The sequence below is a fragment of the Chanodichthys erythropterus genome, chromosome 3 (assembly GCF_024489055.1).
Source record: "Chanodichthys erythropterus isolate Z2021 chromosome 3, ASM2448905v1, whole genome shotgun sequence".
NCBI lineage: Eukaryota > Metazoa > Chordata > Actinopteri > Cypriniformes > Xenocyprididae > Chanodichthys > Chanodichthys erythropterus.
In genome coordinates, this window is record NC_090223.1 from 40422552 (window position 1) to 40441974 (window position 19423).

Genomic DNA, 19423 nt, shown 5'->3' on the forward strand with positions numbered 1-19423 from the left:
TCTGCGCCCACTACGCGCCGCGCTGGCAGTCGCCCACGCACACACATATATACCTACACGCACTGAAATCATGCGGTTTCTAATCTTCTTTGTGAGTTTGTGCATTATGTGAGACACCTATTGATGTAGTTTCTTTGTAAAAAAAAAAATGTATTTGATTTTCAAACACATCCGTCGTTGCAAAATCTTTCCTTTTTTTGTCAGCAGAGCAAGAATCAGCTAGATGAAATACTGCCACCTACTGCTGGAATATATACGCTCCTAAAGATATAGTGCAGTCAAAAAGGAAAATTCTGGCATTTATCCTCGCGTTGTTTCAAAACTGAATGACTTTTTGAGGAACATAAAAGAAGATATATTGAGAAATGTCTTTTTAGATATATATTTTTCTATACGATGAAAGTCAGTGGTCACCAAAATTGTTCTTCCTTTAATGTTCCACATAGAAAGTCGTACATGTTTGAAACGACATGAGGGTTCTCGAGTTTTTCATCTTAAATCACTATATTTGTGATTTTCCTACGCTAGAAAGTTACTGCACTTGTTTGCATAATCCACAAAGAGATGAAAATTATATTTAGCATAGATATACAGGCCTATTGTTCCTTAAAATGTCTTGTAACCTTTTCCAGTGCCTGATCTCGACCTTTCTGTAATGCTTTGGTGTTAAATGGAATAATAAGCAGAGAGTGAGTCTTTTTTCCTATGGTTGCTATGGAGATGCCTTTACATAATTATAAATATAGGTTGATCACATCCTTTAATACACTTGGGATCTTTGTTCTGTAAGATGAAGAGCACGCACAAAACGAAAAAAGGCGCTTTGGAAATGTTCATTCATCTCTATTATGTGTTTGTTGCACTACTTGTGTTTAGATGCCTTTATTTTCTCATGTCTCTGCAGATCATTAACGTTTTTTTTTTTGTTTTTTTTTGGTCGGCATAATCTAATGTAATATGGACGCAACTTTAATCTAAAAAATAGATCAAAATAGAAAAGCTCAACCCAATACATGTCTGAAATGAAAATATGTGCTTATTCTCTGAATAATAACAAAAAACATTTCCGCTTTCAAATTGATTTTGCTCAATCTTAAAATTAGATTGAGATTTCAATTTCCCATTTCAAATATGTTTGCTTTGCATATCAATTACAGTCTAAAGTTTAAGATTTTGTACATTCCACACTTGTTATATGAAACATGAAAATTTTGTAGCAGCAGTTGAAATACTGCAAATTATTTTGCATACAAATACAGTATTCTGCTTTTAAATATATTAAAATCAAATAATAAAATCATTGGTTTTGAAACTTGAACACAAAACCACATTGCCAAAACCATAAACAGACAAAGGAGAAAAAAGCAGATGTTTAAAACAGACATAGAAATCACTTTATTGAGGGAATATCTTCCAACAATACAAAACACAATAATCCAGAGGCTTAAAGTAATACCATTCCATGAAGACGTCAACAGAACAATGTCCCTCTGCTCTGCGCGGTCAATCTGGAAAATCATGACAGTGTAAGCATGGCTTTATTTTAAGTAAAAAAACAAAAACAAAACTAAGATGAGGAAAAAAAACGAAAAAGAAAAAAAACACTACAACCCACAGGCTGAACCAAACTATGAAAGGATGAAACAAAGATAAACCATAAAATAACTGCCACAAGTAGATAAAACATGGTAAGCAACAGCAAATAACCTTGAAGTTCTGCGTTTTGCAGCCATTTGGTGACTGTAGGATGATAGAGTTACATTTCATTCAACATTTGCCCCAGTTACTTCCACTTTAGAATAATAAAAGCTTTTCTAATGGCCAAGAGGCTCTAAAGTACTCAAGTGGGCTTGTCACATCAAGGTCAGCGTTTCAGATCAAGTAAACAGGTGTGCCTGAATGAATATGTGTGGAAAGCCAATTAAGATTGTTGTCCTTACAAAACATTTCATTGTAGAATATTATGGAGGGTGGGAAAAAGTAAAAATGTTCACTGTTCTCACTCACTGAACTTGCAGGTCAAAGGATTAAATGGCAAATCCTAGGAGGACATATGACTCTACACAGAGTGAAGTGAGACTTGGTAAAAGAACATGTAGATTAAGCGAGTGGGGTTATTGTGTCTGGGTGGGCAGCCGCTCCTCAGGGGTGTTGTCCGAGGCCTGAGGTTCTGCTGGGGGTCCAGAGCTGCTCTCAGATGGAGCAGTGCTGTCGCTGGTGCCCTCATCTGTAGCGCCCTCTGCAGGCTCAGGCTGGGCCGGTTTCTCTCCTGCTGCACCCGCTCCTTGCTCAGCCTCCTGAGATCCTTCAGAAGCTTCAGCCAGAGTCTCTGCTGGTCAGAAGCCACAAAGTTCAGTCAAACATTGTTTATTCTACTATTTTTGTTCAATATTCAAAAGTTAGAGAGAGGTCTGACCCGTCTCCATTGGGGTGGACTTGTCTTCTCCATCCTTGCTCTCGCTGGCAGAGGTTTGTTCTGTGTTGGCATTGGCCTGGACCCCTGCTGGCTGTTGCTCTTCTTGAGCAGCTCTCTCCACCTGCTCTGCTGCTTCCCGCTCTCTCTCCTCCGCCCTCCGGCGAGCCGCCTCCTCTGCAGCCGCCATTTCGGCTGCCAGCTTCTCCATGTCCACCTCCACTTTCAGACTGCAGAGCTAAACAAACAAACAAACCGCACATCAATCACTGAGTGCGTTTGGCATTTGAGTTCAGGCTAAACAGAACATCTATTAGTTCACAGATCAAACTGAATTTCACACCCGTTTGAGCTCGTTATTGAAGGAGTCTGTGCTCTCTAGGAACCTCCTCTTCTTGTCCTGATGTCGGTCCTCGATTTGAAGAAGCTCTGCTTCAAGCTTTCTCTGTTTAGAAACAAACAAAAAAAATTCAGGGACAAAGATTAAGCCATGTGTTTAACAGTCTTGCATTTTGTCTTTGTGTCTTTAACATGCCCAACCTACCTGATGCACCATGAGGGACTGGACTTGACGTTTGAGGACCTGCATGCGAGCAGTGGTAACCACTGAGCGAACATCAGGCACCACAACCTCACTCAAGATGTCACTGATGAGCCTGTGGTTCCTCTGGAAACGAGCTGCCGCTGTATGCTTCATGGAGAAACCGTCGTCATAGTCTAAGAGACATTTCACATTTGGAATGAAATCAATACAAAATATGAAGCTTTTTAAACTTTTTAAACCTTTTACACTCTAGCTCCAATTGGATGGTAACATCTCAGCAGGACGTCTGTAAAAGAAAATCTGAATGGCTCTACCATTATAAAACTCCTGGAAATCCTGGAAGTTTACTTCCCACGTGGTCATACTACATACATGTTAATGTCTCAAATTATTTTGTCATATTTAAGCCCTTGGCATTTACGAAGACCTATATATTAAAAAAAAAAAAATTATTATACACATTGTTGCCATAAGAATGGCCCATTTTAACTGGAATCTAAAAACAGTAGGTAATTCAGCCTGGGGTGTGTCAAAATGTGGGAGAAAAATTCGACACATTTGGCAGAGAAAAAGCACCAACGTTTTTTAAGGCTTTAATTCACAGAGATATCTCTGTGAGAAATAATTAGCATGTGAATGTGGTGTTTTAACAAACGGTATCAGAAATGCAGTCACTTTTATCGCTGTTCAGCAAAATTTCATGGGCCAAATCCAGTAATTTTAAAAGGAATCCATGCAAACATGTGAAAGATTTCCCCACACGGATTTTGCAATGGGTTTAAATTGGTAATGTGGACTCACTGTGTTGACCAAGAGATAGCTGCTCAGTTAAAGGAAAAAAAAAAAAAAAGTGAGTTGTGTGACACTACTGACAATGGACCTTTTTTGCTCATGTGACCATACCTCAATGCTTAAAAATATTCTGCAAAGATACCACCGTTCAAAAAACAATTGGCATTCAATTTTCAATATTAGGTACAACAGGTCTAAAATATTCAAATATTACAGACTTTAAGAAAGCACACGAGAGTCTAAAAATGTACACTTCAATCTGAGAGGACACAGTCTCAATATTCACATAAATCATTGTATTGTGTTTGTGCCATCCAAAAGTGACATCAAGACGTCACTCTCACCATCAGGATCCTCAGCGGGCTGGATACTCATATAGGGCTCGCCCTTGTCTAGGCGTGACTGTCTCTGCCGACTTTCTTCTTCTAGAGCAGCTTCAGCGCGGTTCTTAGCATTGACGTATGCCAGGTAGGCTGGAGAGTTGTGGTAGGCTTTCAAAGAGTCATTATACTCAATCTGCGGGGAAAGAAATTGCTTAGTGCCTGTAACGATTTCCCAGGAATCACTTTCAAATAAATCTCAATTTTGAAGAAAAAAAAAAAAAAAAAAAAAGGCAAGGAACAAACCTTCTCAGCCTCGTATTCATTTAAATAGTCCTGTTTTTCCTCATCAGTGAGGTCCCTCCACATGCCACCAATGATCTTCCCAATCTCCCATAGCTTCAGGTCAGGATTAGAGGCTTTAACTTGGTCCCAAACCTAAGAAAGACACAAGTGTCAGTTCAAAGTCGACAGAGTAGTCTGGGCTCCTGGGCGGAGAGGGTTGCATTTTTCCAAAAGGATAGAGAAAATGAGAGAGAGAGAAAGAGCACCAATTTTTGTCTGCCTTTCTGTCCAAAATTAAAGGATGAATGCAAAGCAGGAGAGAAAAAGAGTAATTGATCCGAACATTATGTTTAGATTTGAAGCATTAATTTTTCTATTCAAAGAGCTATGTTCATCTTTTAAAATGCTTTGCTCAAAACAGAAAGGAAATGGAGCAGAGTTTATAGTCTCAAATGAGTAGATCAGAAAAGATGTCAGCTTTCAGCCTTGTTGAACAGAAGAAAGCAATGAAGCGATGTTGGGGTCTACCATCCGAAGGGGTGGAGTCAGCCCACTGACCGCCCCTCAGCATTCGAGATGATCGCAGAAGCGCTCTCCTCAATTTACAAGCAGTAAAAGCAGACACCGTGGGTGTCTTACCTTCCTGCTTACCTTCCGGCTATACCGCATGTAGGGCATCAGCGGCTTGTCGGGCGGTTTGGGCGGCTTAGGAACGGTGATCCCTGAGGAGTTCTGCGGGAAAGGGAAAGAGGCCCACGCGGAGCGTTAGAGATCACAAAGGGCACACTTGGTCATCACAGAAAACACAAAACTGTCATAATGGAGCACTATGGAGAGAAAGGAACAGGAGGCAAAAAGTACAACTTAAAGAAACAATGACAGCGTGAAGCGCTTCGCAAAGGGGGTGGGAGACGAACCTGAACGGCAAACCAAATACAGCACGACAGCACGTTAACATTACGCCAACAAGGCCATGCATTACAGTGTTTTGGACACAAAGCAACGGTCTTTTACAGCCGAAAATGATTCTGCAGAGGTTTGGATGATACCAGCCAACAGCTAAAATGCCTCAAGCTTGCTAAGAAGTCGTGCCAAGTTGCGGAGTTTGGCACGGGCGTCTAAAGCCATGCGAGCGGACGGCCGTTGGCTATCGTGCATGATGAAGTGATAGGATGGCCGATGGGGGAGAGGGGAAACATTTCTGAGAAGCAATCACTCTGAAGCTACAAGTCATTCTGCCTCAATCTCACCCATCCAGACATTACAGAGAGTGACTGCTTGACAGAAGCATGAGGATTATGGAAGCTACTAGTTGAGAGCTACACAACTACCCAAGACTCGACTCTACTACCCGACAGACACCTTCCACTCTATGAAATGAGTCTGTACAGTGTAAGAGCAAAGCATTTCACTATTTCATATTCAGGCCATGTAAGTTAGCTTTAGTGTCCTCTCGTCTGGGCTTTTAGTCCCTCGGCTGTCGCTAGGGCCCTAGTTGGCACCGGTCGAACCATTACCCTGTTGTTCCCGCCGGGGTTCCCTCCCAGCCTGTAGTTGTTGTAGGCCAGATGGCTGTATGGGTTGTACCCCACAAACCCAGGGGTGGTGGGCATTTGCTGATGGAGACAAATGAGACAAAACACGAATGAGAAATGACACAAACAAGGGAGGAAGGGACAAAAAAAATGAAAAGGAGAACCTGCTTTCGTTTTCTGTCATGATTTGCATAAAACATGCAAAAAGCAGCAATCTTTGATAGCAGCACAACCCTGGCATTACTCTACATCCATTTGTAGCAAAGCCACAGGCACTATGGGAGGTGGTGGTAGTGGTGATGGGACGCAATGACGTTCTAAAAGGCTGTGTTAATTTTAGGGATTCAGATCGAGAGTATTTGAGCCAAATCTCCTGGTGGTGTACGACCTGAATAATGGGTGTCTAACCTTACAGGAATAACAGTTCTGGGACACTAAAAGTAATTAACAGGGATATTTCATCCACACAGGATTCAAGTTTTCCAAGGATGCATGTGGGACAATGCATCAGTGCTAAGTTAATGTTCTCAGTATCTATTTTAATGTACAATGATTAAATGATACGTGAAAGCCTCAAAACACAAGGAAGCTCACACACTTTATGCTCCAAATTTAGTGTTTAATGAAAAACCATTAATTTTTCATTGGTCCTTGGGTCATTAGGGCTCCACAATATATCAAAATAAAATCGACACGGAGATATGGCTTAGTGCGATTATTAAATTGTGAAGGCTGCGATTTAATTAAAAATGTGCACTGCAGGTTTCAGATCAGAGCTGCACGTGTGTAAATGAACAGTGCCACGCTTAAAACCCCAGCGCATATTTATTTGCCAACAAACCACCCAAATAAAAGCTTGACGGGTTAACGTTTAAAAGCTTACAAATTAAGACAAATAGTAGTATTGTAATTTTATAGTTGTACTATAATACTTTTTTAAACTATAACAGTGTTTGCTATACACATTTTGTTTAATATTACTATTAAGTAAGGGATAATGTACATTCAGCAGGTTGTTATCTCGACAAAGTGATGAGGATGCATCAGCCTGAAGGGGTTTATTCTGAGATAACAACCGGCTGGATGTACATTATCCCGCTTATTACATGGCTACTTGCCACATAAGTAAATAACTAGACACGAAATATTGATCCAAGTCGGAATATTGTATTAGCTCCTAAAACGCAAAGCTTCCGTGGAGAGAGCAGTTCAAAAGTTCAAACTAGGCGGACATGTAAGGGATACAGTACAGTCACACCACTTATTAAACAGCATTTCACCACATAAATAATTATGGGGATAAGAGATATTAATCTGAGATGAAGCTGTTTTAAAATCGTTCCTGTTTGTTATCTTATAGTCCAGAGTACAAAACAATAGTCGCAAAATATTGTATGAAGCAAGAGAGAGCGAGTCCACGATACTGGCTGACATAATTAAATAACTGTACACAATATATTGATTTATTTGACTGAGTTTTAAAATTTTATACGCTCACCAAACGCAAAACTTTGACGAAGAAAAAAAATTCCTAGCGAGCGTATAGCGCTGCAGACTTCAGTAACCCAGATGAGCCTGTGTTATCCGTTTTCAGCGGTTGTTATCGGGGAATAACATACTGCTGGATGCCGCGATTGACCAGTCAAAATCAAGTTTTCCACAGAGCCGTGTAATAAATCACAGTAATATTCACCCCAATCATTCTAAAAGCACCGTAATTCCCTCATATAGCAATTTATAAAATCGCAAAAAAAAAAAAAAAAAAAAAATATATATATATATATATATATACACACACACACGCAGGCAGGCCTTCATTAAATACTACTTTTGGAGTCTAAAGTAAGCAGCATCCTCAGCAACTTACGGATTGATAGAGGATTTTCTGTGTTAAGCTGTACACAAAAAAATAATAAAAGCCACCCCATATGATTCTGTGACCTTCCCACAATCCTCTCCTCTCATCTCTAAGGAAACTACGGTATGGCGATGGAGGGGAGGGGCCATATGGATGATTGGCATGTTCTGGATACTTACTGTTGTGGGGGCTGGGGTGGGGGCAGGGGCATAGGGTGGCCGCTCTGTGAGGGGAAGAGAAGGGAGGGGGAAATTAAATCGACTTTATTGAAATTATTTGAAAGTTATTCACCAGCGGTAAAGCCTACTTATTCGTCAAATCTTCATCAGTTCAATTAATTCACATCACAAAAGTTATTGTCAATTACATCTATAAGATACGCACACCCATATTTACACTTTAATTAGAGAAAGTGGCAATATATCAAATAAAGAAAATCGTAAAGCATCTTTAATAAAGTAATTTCTGAAGATCTGATAAAGATGGGTGGGCTTTAACCAATCAATTGAAATGTGCTCTTACTTGACATCTTGTTTGTAGGATTGAGGATATCAGGCTATCCCCATCATTTGGTTCTGAAATAGGGCAAAAACTTATTAGACGAATAGGCATGCTTTCAATCTGTGCAAAAACATGATCAACGTGCTCGAACTGCAAACATATTCATTTCGACCTGCTTTTCGAAGAAATATTTTTTGTTTAAAACAACAATACACCCACCTGATTTAGCTTGAATGTGAAATTCGAAGGCATTGTTTGATTGAACAGCCCAGTGTTTGTGTTTGTTATAAATAAAGATGTGGATTTAATAGGAATTAAAATGATATGTTGTGTTTACGGTTCTCAGGCCTGTACTGGATGAGGATAATGGCGCACACAATGAGGCGAGAGGGCTTGCAGCTCGCCAAGAGGTTTATTTATTGATGAACGTAATAAAATGACAGCTACAAGGAGGAAAAAATAAAGGTTATTGACACGAAATGTATTGTAAAGGTGTTGTACTTGGCGAGCTATAAGCAACATGAATGCATGAACAGTGGAGATGCTAACATGCAAAACATCAATGAATGAAACTGGCTAATACTAGCAGAATAGCACAACAGTCAAATATCATATGAAAAACACATTCATATTCGCATTTCAAGCAGAAAATGTGTTTTACGTTATTTGGATTATGTTTGGGGAGTTTAAAAGTTTTTTACTCTTCATTTTGTATAAACAACACGGTGTTATCGAAACAGTGTTAGCTAGCGAGCTAAAACTAAAGTCCGACAACCGTTTAATACATAAAAATCATGATACGTATCAAAAAACTGCATTTTAAAATAGGCATGTTTGTTATATTACAACACAGATAATAAGTTGTTTGCTGAAACCAGTATTTTGTAATGAAACGCACAACATTAACGAACACTCACCCCAGCTTCTTTGTTCCCTCAATGGTGCTCCGCCAGGATGTGACACATTTTGAGCTGCATCTGACCTCATTTTCTAGCACACTTCTGCCCTCTAGAGGCCACAATACCATACTGTACTGAGTCTGACCAGACGGAGGTTAGAGAGAGAGATATGGCCGCACAATGCAAAGCTGCCCATTCTGTTTAATTTGGCATCAAAATCTGCCCAGTTTAGACAGATTTAGGAAAACAAAGTTTTCCAATTTAGTCATAAACACAATTGTTCAAAAGTTTGGGGTCAGAAAGACTAGGAAATTAATACTTGTATTCTGAAATGATGCATTATTGATCTATACAGTTATAACTAAGGTTACAAAAGATTTCTATTTTAAATAAATGATGTTCTAGTGAACTTTCTAGTCAACAAACAATCTTGAATATTAAGCTGCAATGTTTGAGCACCAAATAAGCATATTGGAAAGATTTCTGAAGAGTCGTCATGTGATCCTTTGCCATTACATTAATCAATAACATTTTAAAATAGAAAACAGTCATTTTAAATCATTACAGTATTATGGTTTTTACTGTATTTTTTAATCAAATAAATTTAGCCTTGGTGAGCACAAGATACTTCTTTCAAAAACATAAAAAAAATCTTACCAACTGGAAACTTTTAAACGATAGTGTATATCAGCAAAAACGTCAATATTTTTGTCCGATTTTTAGCAGTAAAAACAATTTGACCAATTTTATTCTCTTATAAATTTCTCATACTTGTACATTCATGATTGAGCCATCACTATCACTAATTGGCATGCCGTATAATTGCATGGTTTAGATTATACATTTATATTTACTGCAAAATATACATTTAGATGCAAAAGATTATTTTTAAAGGTAAATCATACTAGTATGAAAAATGCACTATTTTTTAAAATGCTAAATCCAACAAAATAGGGCAGTTTTTGTTATAAATATGACCAGAATGGTCTGTTCTCTGTAACACATTTTATTACACATTCGTCACCCTATAAATATTCATTAAATCCATTACATAACATGACTGAAACCTTCCCTTCTGAGCACTAAGTAAACATATTTCATAATCCACCAATACTCAACAGACTCAATTATGCTTTATTTTGATTGCCAATCCATTAGCATCAACTTTGAAGCTTTGTGATACCCGAGATTCAAAAACGTCATTAAAGGGTTAGTTCACCCAAAAATGAAATTTCTGTCATTAATTACTCACCCTCATGTCGTTCCACACCCGTAAGACCTTCATTCATCTTCAGAACACAAATTACGATATTTTTGATGAAATCCAAGGGTTTCTGATCCACACATAGGCAGCAATGTCATTGCACCTTTTGAGGTCCAGAAAGGTACTAAAGACATCAAAACCGTCAACGTGACTACAGTGGTTCAACCTTAATATTATGAAGCCACGAGAATACTTTTTGTGTGCAAAAACAAAACAAAAATAACGACTTTATTCAACATATTTGTCTGTCCCGTTATACTGCTATTTTCGTTGGCTCTCACGGCCAATACCGAGCCTACGTTCTGATGTAAACACAACAACATCAACCCTTCAACCCCCTAACCCTTTAAAAAAAGTAAAGAGAAACACTCACCACGACCACTTCAAAGATTTATTGGGCAGATATCACTCGATTCATTTAGCACTGTAAACACTTATGTAGAGAAGGCAACATGCTCCAAATAGACCAAGATATAGGCTTGAAATCCTTTTGTTTGCCTGGTGTCAAAGTAAAGTTTTAATCCCTGTGCACAGAGCAAAGGTATTTTTTCATTCGCTGCAACAAGTCTTGAATGCACCTGCTGTTCGGATGCAAAAAAACAAGAGCAGACAGTTCCTCTAGACTAGAGTGAGCTGAAGATCCACTGAGAACCAGTCCTGTCCCTTTGAATGGTTGAAGCAATTGCTTTCAATGTCTTTGATATACATATATATTATTATAAACATGTAAACAAGTATAAAAGTAATTTCATATATTTTTACTGATAAGTCTCACTGATAAGCTTCATCCCGCAGTATGTATCCCATCTTCCTCTGAAGTAAGTAATCCACGTCAAGCCTTTATTTCAGAAGCCATTCATTCACTGAAAAGAGAAGCAGAGAATGTGCTGTCAGATACATTTCTTTCTGAAGCATAACACTTATTCACAAAGACAAATGTTTAATTTCAAGAGCAATAATCGTAAGTGTCTAATTAGAAAGCTCAGCTTTATTGAACGCAGCATGCACACAGCATGCGTGTTATTGATGCGGAGCGTGACGTAGACCTCGGTATTGCGGCCTCAGCACGCGGTTGTTAGGACAGTCCCGTCTCTGACTGAAGTTGATGTTGGTGCGGATGCAGCGTTGGTGCAGTGGCTGGGTCGGCCGCATGTTGTCACCCATACTGAGGAAGATCTGAGACGGCTGGTTTTGACTGAGGAGACGAAGAGACTGCATCTGAAGAGATATTGGAAAGGTGATTAAGTGTTAATCTGGGCTGTATTCAATATATAATATAACTAATATAAGCAGAGTTTTCAACATTTCACCTCTATCTGTGAGATGTAAATTGGCCTATTCATTAAGATCCAGGTGGCTGTCTCAAGGCACGGTGGAATAGTTATCGACCCTTCATATGTGATAAAACGGGAGGTTTCGGGATACAGCTCCTCAATATCGAGCCCCATAAGTAAGTATGCATCATCTGAAAAGTCATAGTATAAAAAGAGAAATCACAGACATTTACGATAAAATATTCAAAGGATTTCATCACTTCAAGATGTTTACATACTGTAGGACAATACAGGATATTATCATATAGCTATTATCATTTTGTTTGGATGGCAATTCTGAGAGAATAAAATATCACTTCTTATCCAAGACCACCAGGTGGTAATACAAAGCCAAGTTTGTTTTTCCTGTCTTTTTTCATTAATGTTATGAAGGTCTTTGCAGAAGCAATATTTCACATTCAGACTGTGGAAGCCATTCGATTTAATAATACTGTTGGAGGTAGTAACAATAGTAACATAAATTCATTTTTTTCATTTTTAAATTTAATGCTAATAAAAACAGCTTTAAAAGTTAAAAAGTGTAAAAAAAAAAAAAAAGTTAAAAAAAGAGCACCGCTGGCTCCACTGACATTAGTAATGAAGTACATAGGTATTTGTGAGCACTTACGTTTATATGTAATCCTTGTAATGGTCTCTCTGTTCAGCATACGGTTTAGAAATAAATTTGTAGGCTCTGAAATCTGAAGAGTCAGATATCAAAGAAAACATTATTTAAAACCTGCAGCTTTTTCTGATGAAAAGGCAGAGTTTCATAAAACATGGTGCTGTTCGGTGCATTAATCACAAGTGACATGAGCGTTAACTTGCTGCTGAGATATTTCATTACGGCTTCACCATATCACAAGCACAATCAATAATAGTCTAGTAGAATTTATTCTAGGGGGCATCTGGATGTGTTTTTTCCATGTACTGAAGATGAATGGCTTTCATCTATGTGCCTTCATTAGTAGCAGAATGGTGGAGATTCCCAGACATCGCGATCACTGCGAAGCAGGAAGAAAGTGGAGGGAGCTGCAATACCGCAACACCTTCATCTGAACTGTGGCAGTTCTGCCCTAATTTACACAGAAGTCACGATTCAAACCATCAGGGAGGCGACTCCTGCTGCAATCTGTGAGTTTTACGTCATGCTGTGTGATGAGGTTAAATGCCAGGGAATCTCCACTATTATCTCACTTTTAGTTTGGAGGAGAAAAGTGGTTAATAAACAGAAATCAAGACGAGTGAATGGCTTTTTTGAGATTTTTATGTAAACATGACATTTCAAGGGTTCGTGACACATACAGTTGCAAGAAAAAGTATGTGAACCACTTGCAGAATCTGTGAAAATGTGAATAATTTTAACAAAATAAAGAAGATAATTTGAATTTTATTTAGTACTCTCCTGAGTAAGATATTTTACATTTACATATAATCCACAAGACAAAAAAATAGCTGAATTTATTAAAATAACCCCATTCATAAGTATTTGAACCATTGATTCTCAATACTGTGTGTGGTTACCTGATGATCCACAACTGTTTTTTTGTTTTGTTTTGTGATGGTTGTTCATGAGTCTCTTGTTTGTCCTGAGCAGTTAAACTGAACTCTGTTCTTCAGAAAAATCCTCCAGCTCCTGCAAATTCATCAGTTTTCCACCATCTTTTGCATATTTGAACCCTTTCCAGCAGTGACTGAATGAAGTTGAGATCCATCTTTTCACACTGAGGACAACTGAGGGTCTCAAACACAACTATTACAAAAGGTTCAAACATTCACTGATGATCCAGAAGGAAACATGATGCATTAAGAGTCAGGGGGGTGAAAACTTTTGGAATTTAAAGAGAAAAAAGGTAAATTGTATTTAATATGTTTTCCGGGAAACATGCAAGTATCTTCTGTTGCTTCCGAAGGGCAGTACTAAATGAAAAAATGTATATTTAAACAAAATAAAAAAAATTTGGACATCTTCATCTTGTTCAAAAGTTTTCACCCCCCGACTCTTAATGCATCGTGTTTCCTTCTGGAGTGAATGTTTGAACCTTTTTTAATAGTTGTGTTTGAGTCCCTCAGTTGTCCCCAGTGTGAAAAGACGGATCTCAAAATCATACAGTCAGTGCTGGAAAGGGTTCAAATATGCAAATAATCCTTAAAAACTGATGAATCTGCAGGAGCTGGAGGATTTTTCTGAAGAACAGAGCTCAGTTTAACTGCTCAGGACAAACAAGAGACTCATGAACAACCATCACAAAACAAAACAAAAAAAAGTCGTAGATCATCCACGTAACCACACACAGTATTAAGAATCAATGGTTCACAAAATTTTGTACGGGGTCATTTAATAAATTCAGGTATTTTTTTTTGTCTTATGGATTATATGTAAATATCTTTTATGTAAAATATCTTACTCAGGACAGTACTAAATAATTTTTTTTTGCACATTTTCACAGATTCTGCAAGTGGTTCACATACTTCTTGCAACTGTATATATACAATATAAATAAATATATTATACATATATATGTATAATATATGTATACTGTGTCCAGTGTAGACAGCATCAGTGATTATAATGGGTTCTATTTGCTTTTGCTATTTGAGATGCTTACACAGCCGGGGCCTACAATGCAATGATCTATATCTATTTGTTGATGTCTTATTGTAGAGGCAGTGATTTCCAAATGTTTTTGCTTGTGCGACGTCACAAATCCCGCAGTATAAAAGCAAGCCATTTTTGGAGCCTAATTAAATAAATGTTTTGTTTATAATGAGAAGGACATTTTAAGCTATGAAATTATGTTTTTATATTAAGAACTTTCAGCAAACAAGTCATGCATCTCAGTGCAGCTTTAAGCATAGCAGGTGAATGCAGTTTTTTTACCCTGAAAAAATAGATTAGTGGTTCAATCCCATTCTCCCTTTTGCCAGCAGGCACTGGGTCATGAATTATTAATATGGTTTGACCATATGCCAGTTTTATTTACACTGTTGTTGTTGTTGTTGTTGATTATTTTGTAATCAATGCTTGTGAAGTCAAACAGAAGTCAAGCACTTTACTCACCATGACATGTTAATGTCTCATAAAAAAACATAATATTGAACAACTTACTGTAATAAAACAGTAATAAAATCTTTTTTAACATAGTTAACATAAGAATAGTAAGTAAAAATAAACTACAATTATCAAGTAAATCTTTGGATATTTTTTCACTATTACCACTTGATGAAACTTGATGAAAATCTTTTGCAGTGCACTTTTGAAGCACAGGATGCATATGATATGGCAATACTGATGATTAATAATGAAGAGTCGAATTGAATAAAACAATAAAAAGCTTTTAGTGGTTATATTTTATTCCGGTGGTCTATTAGAATACCTTTTTCTGGCCTGCTGCACCAAGTTAAGGATGCACATTTTTTTGCCCATGAGTATTGTTGTCAGAAAAGTATTTTATTTATTTTGCGGCCATTAAAAATATGATTCTCATTTATCATTAAGTATTGTCATTTGTTTTAAATAATTTAGACTCATGTTAATGAATTATAAAAGGAACTGTTTGTTCCCTTGAAGCAACATGTATGCATAATGAATGTAGTGGATATGAAACAATGGTGGTTGAATACAGCAGTCAGATTTTTATATTTGCTTATTTATATTTGAGAAAAGCAATGATAAAACAATTAATCTAAGAGCTAATTCTATTAGATTATTCCATGTTAAGTATTCATTATTAATTAAAGTAACATTACTTCAAAAATAGGGCATGCTAAATTTCAATGAATAACATTACTACATCATATAATGCTTAAAAATAACAAACCATTGTATTCAAGTGTGAACTTTTATGGCATGTACATTAACATTTGACCTGATCTGTTAGGTGTACTGTGCATAATGTTTGCTGAAGAGGAAGTTTAAGACTAGTTAATGAATTGTCTCCTTTCCTCTGTATACATAGAGCAACTGAGTCTACTAACCTTCATGAAGATAGAAACAACTGCAATTCCGTTAGGACTCCTGGCAGCATCACTGTAATTTAAATACAAATCCTGATTATAATGGATGAGTTGCACCTGTGAAAAGAAAAAAGGAAGAAGTGTGACTTCCAGTAAAACACCAACAAACACCCGCTAGATAAAAGTGTGCACGACCAATCCATCGTGACTGTACGGCAGGCTGCGCTCTACTTTCAAAACAGCCATAATCCATAAAATATACCCATAAATGATGTGTATATAACTCCATTAACTTCCTTTATGTCAGCTTGTAATCTCATGTGGCACTGTAATGAGGGTCAGTACATTAATCCGTATAAATATTTTGCTGTGTGTTGTGTATAAATTGTTAATGAATTGTTAATGGGAACATTATGAAGCTCCTTTATGCTCCTCCATCCTGCTTTATCGTTCTTTCAGCGCAGCTCAATGAAAGCAAAGAGATGGAAGCCAGGAAATCTGCTGCTTAATTTTCAGTGGCTCAAAATTGCATTGGAACTCATTAGGAAATATGCTTCAGTCATCAGTTATAATGAGCGTGCTTGTCAGCTTCAAAATGAAGTTGTTGGAAAGCTGCTACCCATATAACCTCATTTGGATTAGGAAAATGAAGAGAAGCTGCTGACTTCAGTGAAATCAGAGGTGAGATGAGGGCCACACAACTTTACACCAAGATAAAGTGTAAAAATTTCAGCTCACTCATTAAAATTATTTGATATGTCTGGCACAAATGTATGTTCTTGACAGTTTGAAAACTGTCCCTTGTTGTGTGTTAATAATTGTTTGCTCTCTTTCAAACTATGTATACACTTTTTCTGTTACACTTTTTTAATGTTTTTGAAAGAAGTTTCTTATACTCAAAAATGCAACATTTATTTGATCAAAAATACAGAAAAAACAACAATATTGTGAAATATTATTACTATTAAAAATAACTTTTTTTCATTTGAATACATTTTAAAATGTAATTTATTCCTGTGATCAAAGCTGAATTTTCAGCATCACTACTTCAGTCTTCAGTGTCACATGATCCTTCAGAAATCATTCTGATATGCTGATTTGATGCTCAAGAAACATTTCTTCTTATTATTATTATCAATGTTGAAAACAGTTGTGCTGCTTAATATTTTTGTAGAACATTATAACATTAACATTGTAATTACTTTACAAGTTATGCTCATCATAGAAGAGGTGTATGTATGTATGCATTGCATTTTTTATATATTTTTTAATAGATAAATAGATTCAGACAAATTGATTCAGGCTCCACTCCGGTGAACGTGATTTCACCATGTACAACATGTTCCTGGATCAACATCTTTGTTGATCCCGGAACAACATTCCAATCAACCAATCAGATTTGAGGGACAAGTTTACCGTTTATGTCAAGTTTAGACTTACAACCTGGGTTAGGTGCTTCCACAACAGTGTTATTCAACTATCATTTACCTCTGATTTTAAGGATAAGTTATGGGTTGGGTTAGGTTTAGGGGTTGGGAAAAGGTTAGTACTAAATTTTCAGATAGGAATGTTGTTCCAGGATCAACAAAATATATTAATCCAGGAACATGTCTTGCTTGGCAAAATCACGGTGACTGCTCCACAAAAGCTTTAAGAAGAACTTGCATGATGGATGGTGTCCGTCTGTACACAGCCTGTTTTTCCTCGCTATAAACATGTACATTTACAGCACAAGATCAATTCATATCTTGTGACTGTGCAAACTGGAAAATGAGTAATTGCTTTATATTTTTATTTAGCCTGTTCTTACAGCAAAATCACTTCCATAATCCTGACATTTTGCCCTTAATCTTAAAAAAACAAGGTTTTACTAAAGCAAACTCAGTGGCACTGCACAATGCACACATTTTCAGAGAAATCAGAGTTTATGTCTCTAGTGAAAGTTGCAACAATTGATTTGGCTTTGGAAAATGTCTTTGATCTGCTCGAATGATATCTCATTGTCTTATTCTGTTTCATGTTTTCGAAGGAAAGCGAACAGAGGGAAGAATATTTTTAATCTCTTGTGTAAAACTAATGTGATAAAAGGGACTAACTTCACAATTTTGCCTACTTCATTAACTTCAGTGCCAGTACTTCAAGGGTTTGTCACCGCATCCAGACATTTGAAGGAAGACAAGTTTAATTGAATCCCACAGAAGTGATGTATTTCCAGGCTCTATGTTGTCTCACCTCTCCAGGGAAGGCCTGGCCGTTGAGCAGGTGCTCGGAGCCCCGGCTGTCCTCGCTGCCAAAGTGAAGCCGGATCTCCTCCAGCCTGTAGCTGTAGCTCAGCGGCCCGCCAGAGATGTTCACCAGGTGTGACTTATCTGGGCGCAGGGACACGTGTCGGCCTGTGTTATACATCGTTCCACTGACCTGAAAAAAAAAAACATCAGACATTCTTATTTCTGACCTTTCATGATAAAACAATATTAAGTGATTCCATATTTACAGTGAGTACACTGGGAGAACAAAGGTGAAGCCATTTTCAACTGGCTAGGCTAAAAGAAATTACATGCGCTGTTGGACATTGTGCCTTTTCCTGGAAAAATAGGCACGACTACAATGAACACATTAGTTACTTCTGATGGACTGAGGTTTTTCCAGGTAAACCTGGTTGACAGGTGCAACTGCTGAGATGGGAATTATGTAGAAAATGCATCGTAGCTGAAAGATGAGAGCCTATTAATGGAAAACAACACCTGGAATTTTTTGCCTTTACTTGGTGGTAACTTTGTATGATTATAATTGAGACAAAAATGTGTCTTGTTATGGCGCCCTAGTGATCAGAACATATTTGTAAACAGCTGTGAGAGCATTTGTGAATGTATTCTAATGGGATATTTTAAATTAGTGAATATAGTTGGCTCATTTGTAATCTAGAGACAGTTTAAGAAGTGCTGATCCCTCAGGAAGATTTGAATGAGCAATACATTTAGCCGGACATTTCATCTGGATAAATTCTGAGGTAATTACGATCACTTTGAACTGTAGCTCTGAAATAATTTAGAATAAAATGGCAACTTAAACTGAACTATAGGACTAGGAATGACACTCATTATTCACAGCATTAATTACAACTGTCCTCCGAAACACAGAAGACTGTGGAAGGACTTTTTTTCCTCTCTTAATTGCAATTTTCACATAATTGATTGAATTTATCTCACAGTCGTCATTTTATTTCTTATAATTGCAACTTTATTTCCTGTAATTGCCACTTTATATCTCACAATTGCAACTTCATTACTATTACTATTACTAATACTATATAATATTTATTCATATTTTGAATTAGCTTATTTTTATATTTTCATTTTATATTGCATTTTAGTGACTTTGTTATGTGCTTTTGTAATTTTTATTAGTTTTTAATATTTCCATTTAGCTTAAAGTTATATTTATTTCAGTTTTAGTCATTTTTGTACTTCAACTTAAATTTCTTTTATTTCGGTTAGTTAAAAACAGAAACGTTTTTAAGTTTAACATTTTCATCTAATATTTATATTTTATTTCGGCTTTATTTCAATTAACAAAAATAATTTTGAATAGTTTTAGTTAACAATAACAACACTGTGGGCCCTATTTTAACGATCTAAACGCAAAGTGTGAAGCGCACAGCGCAGGTGCACTCAGGGCGTGTCCAAATCCACTTTTGCTATTTTAACGACGGGCGCCGGGGCACATTTTTGAAATGGGTTGT

At 37.1% G+C, this 19423-nt stretch overlaps 2 protein-coding genes across 7 annotated transcripts in view; both read right to left on the reverse strand.

Annotated features, from left to right (window-relative positions):
* Positions 1 to 1377: 1377 nt before the first annotated feature.
* smarce1 (SWI/SNF related, matrix associated, actin dependent regulator of chromatin, subfamily e, member 1) lies at positions 1378 to 9234 on the reverse strand. 6 transcript variants are annotated; one of them, XM_067382264.1, is made up of 12 exons: positions 9166 to 9234; positions 8468 to 8691; positions 8270 to 8322; positions 7927 to 7970; positions 5872 to 5970; positions 4994 to 5086; positions 4376 to 4507; positions 4094 to 4265; positions 2958 to 3130; positions 2757 to 2858; positions 2417 to 2651; positions 1378 to 2332 (listed from the first exon to the last, which is right to left on the reverse strand). In XM_067382264.1, the coding sequence occupies exons 3-12, from the start codon at positions 8274 to 8276 to the stop codon at positions 2115 to 2117; spliced, it is 1275 nt and encodes a 424-aa protein (XP_067238365.1). In that variant the 5' UTR covers positions 8277 to 8322; positions 8468 to 8691; positions 9166 to 9234; the 3' UTR covers positions 1378 to 2114. The 6 variants fall into 6 exon arrangements, with proteins under 6 accessions (XP_067238365.1, XP_067238367.1, XP_067238364.1 ...); XM_067382266.1 differs by lacking the exon at positions 8468 to 8691 and having other exon boundaries at positions 9166 to 9230; XM_067382263.1 differs by lacking the exon at positions 9166 to 9234 and having other exon boundaries at positions 8468 to 9152.
* A 1965-nt stretch (positions 9235 to 11199) lies between these two features.
* Positions 11200 to 19423, reverse strand: part of ca10b (carbonic anhydrase Xb) — a 28588-nt gene continuing 20364 nt past the window's right edge. Inside the window, exons 4-9 of the mRNA XM_067375430.1 lie at positions 17914 to 18099; positions 15703 to 15798; positions 12353 to 12425; positions 11722 to 11876; positions 11458 to 11629; positions 11200 to 11274 (exon numbers count right to left, since the gene is read on the reverse strand). Coding sequence (XP_067231531.1) covers positions 11252 to 11274; positions 11458 to 11629; positions 11722 to 11876; positions 12353 to 12425; positions 15703 to 15798; positions 17914 to 18099 — 705 coding nt within the window. The 3' untranslated portion in view covers positions 11200 to 11251. The remainder of the gene's footprint in view (positions 11275 to 11457; positions 11630 to 11721; positions 11877 to 12352; positions 12426 to 15702; positions 15799 to 17913; positions 18100 to 19423) is intronic.

Bases quoted from the DNA above. Each gene is read 5' to 3' on its own strand.
- smarce1 (XM_067382264.1), bottom strand. The intron at 5,087-5,871 runs GTAATGGTTCGA...CCTTTCCCGCAG, and splicing joins ACCCCGGCGGGAACAACAGG to AACTCCTCAGGGATCACCGT. The intron at 2,652-2,756 runs GTGTGAAATTCA...TTGTTTGTTTAG, and splicing joins TCAATAACGAGCTCAAACGG to CTCTGCAGTCTGAAAGTGGA.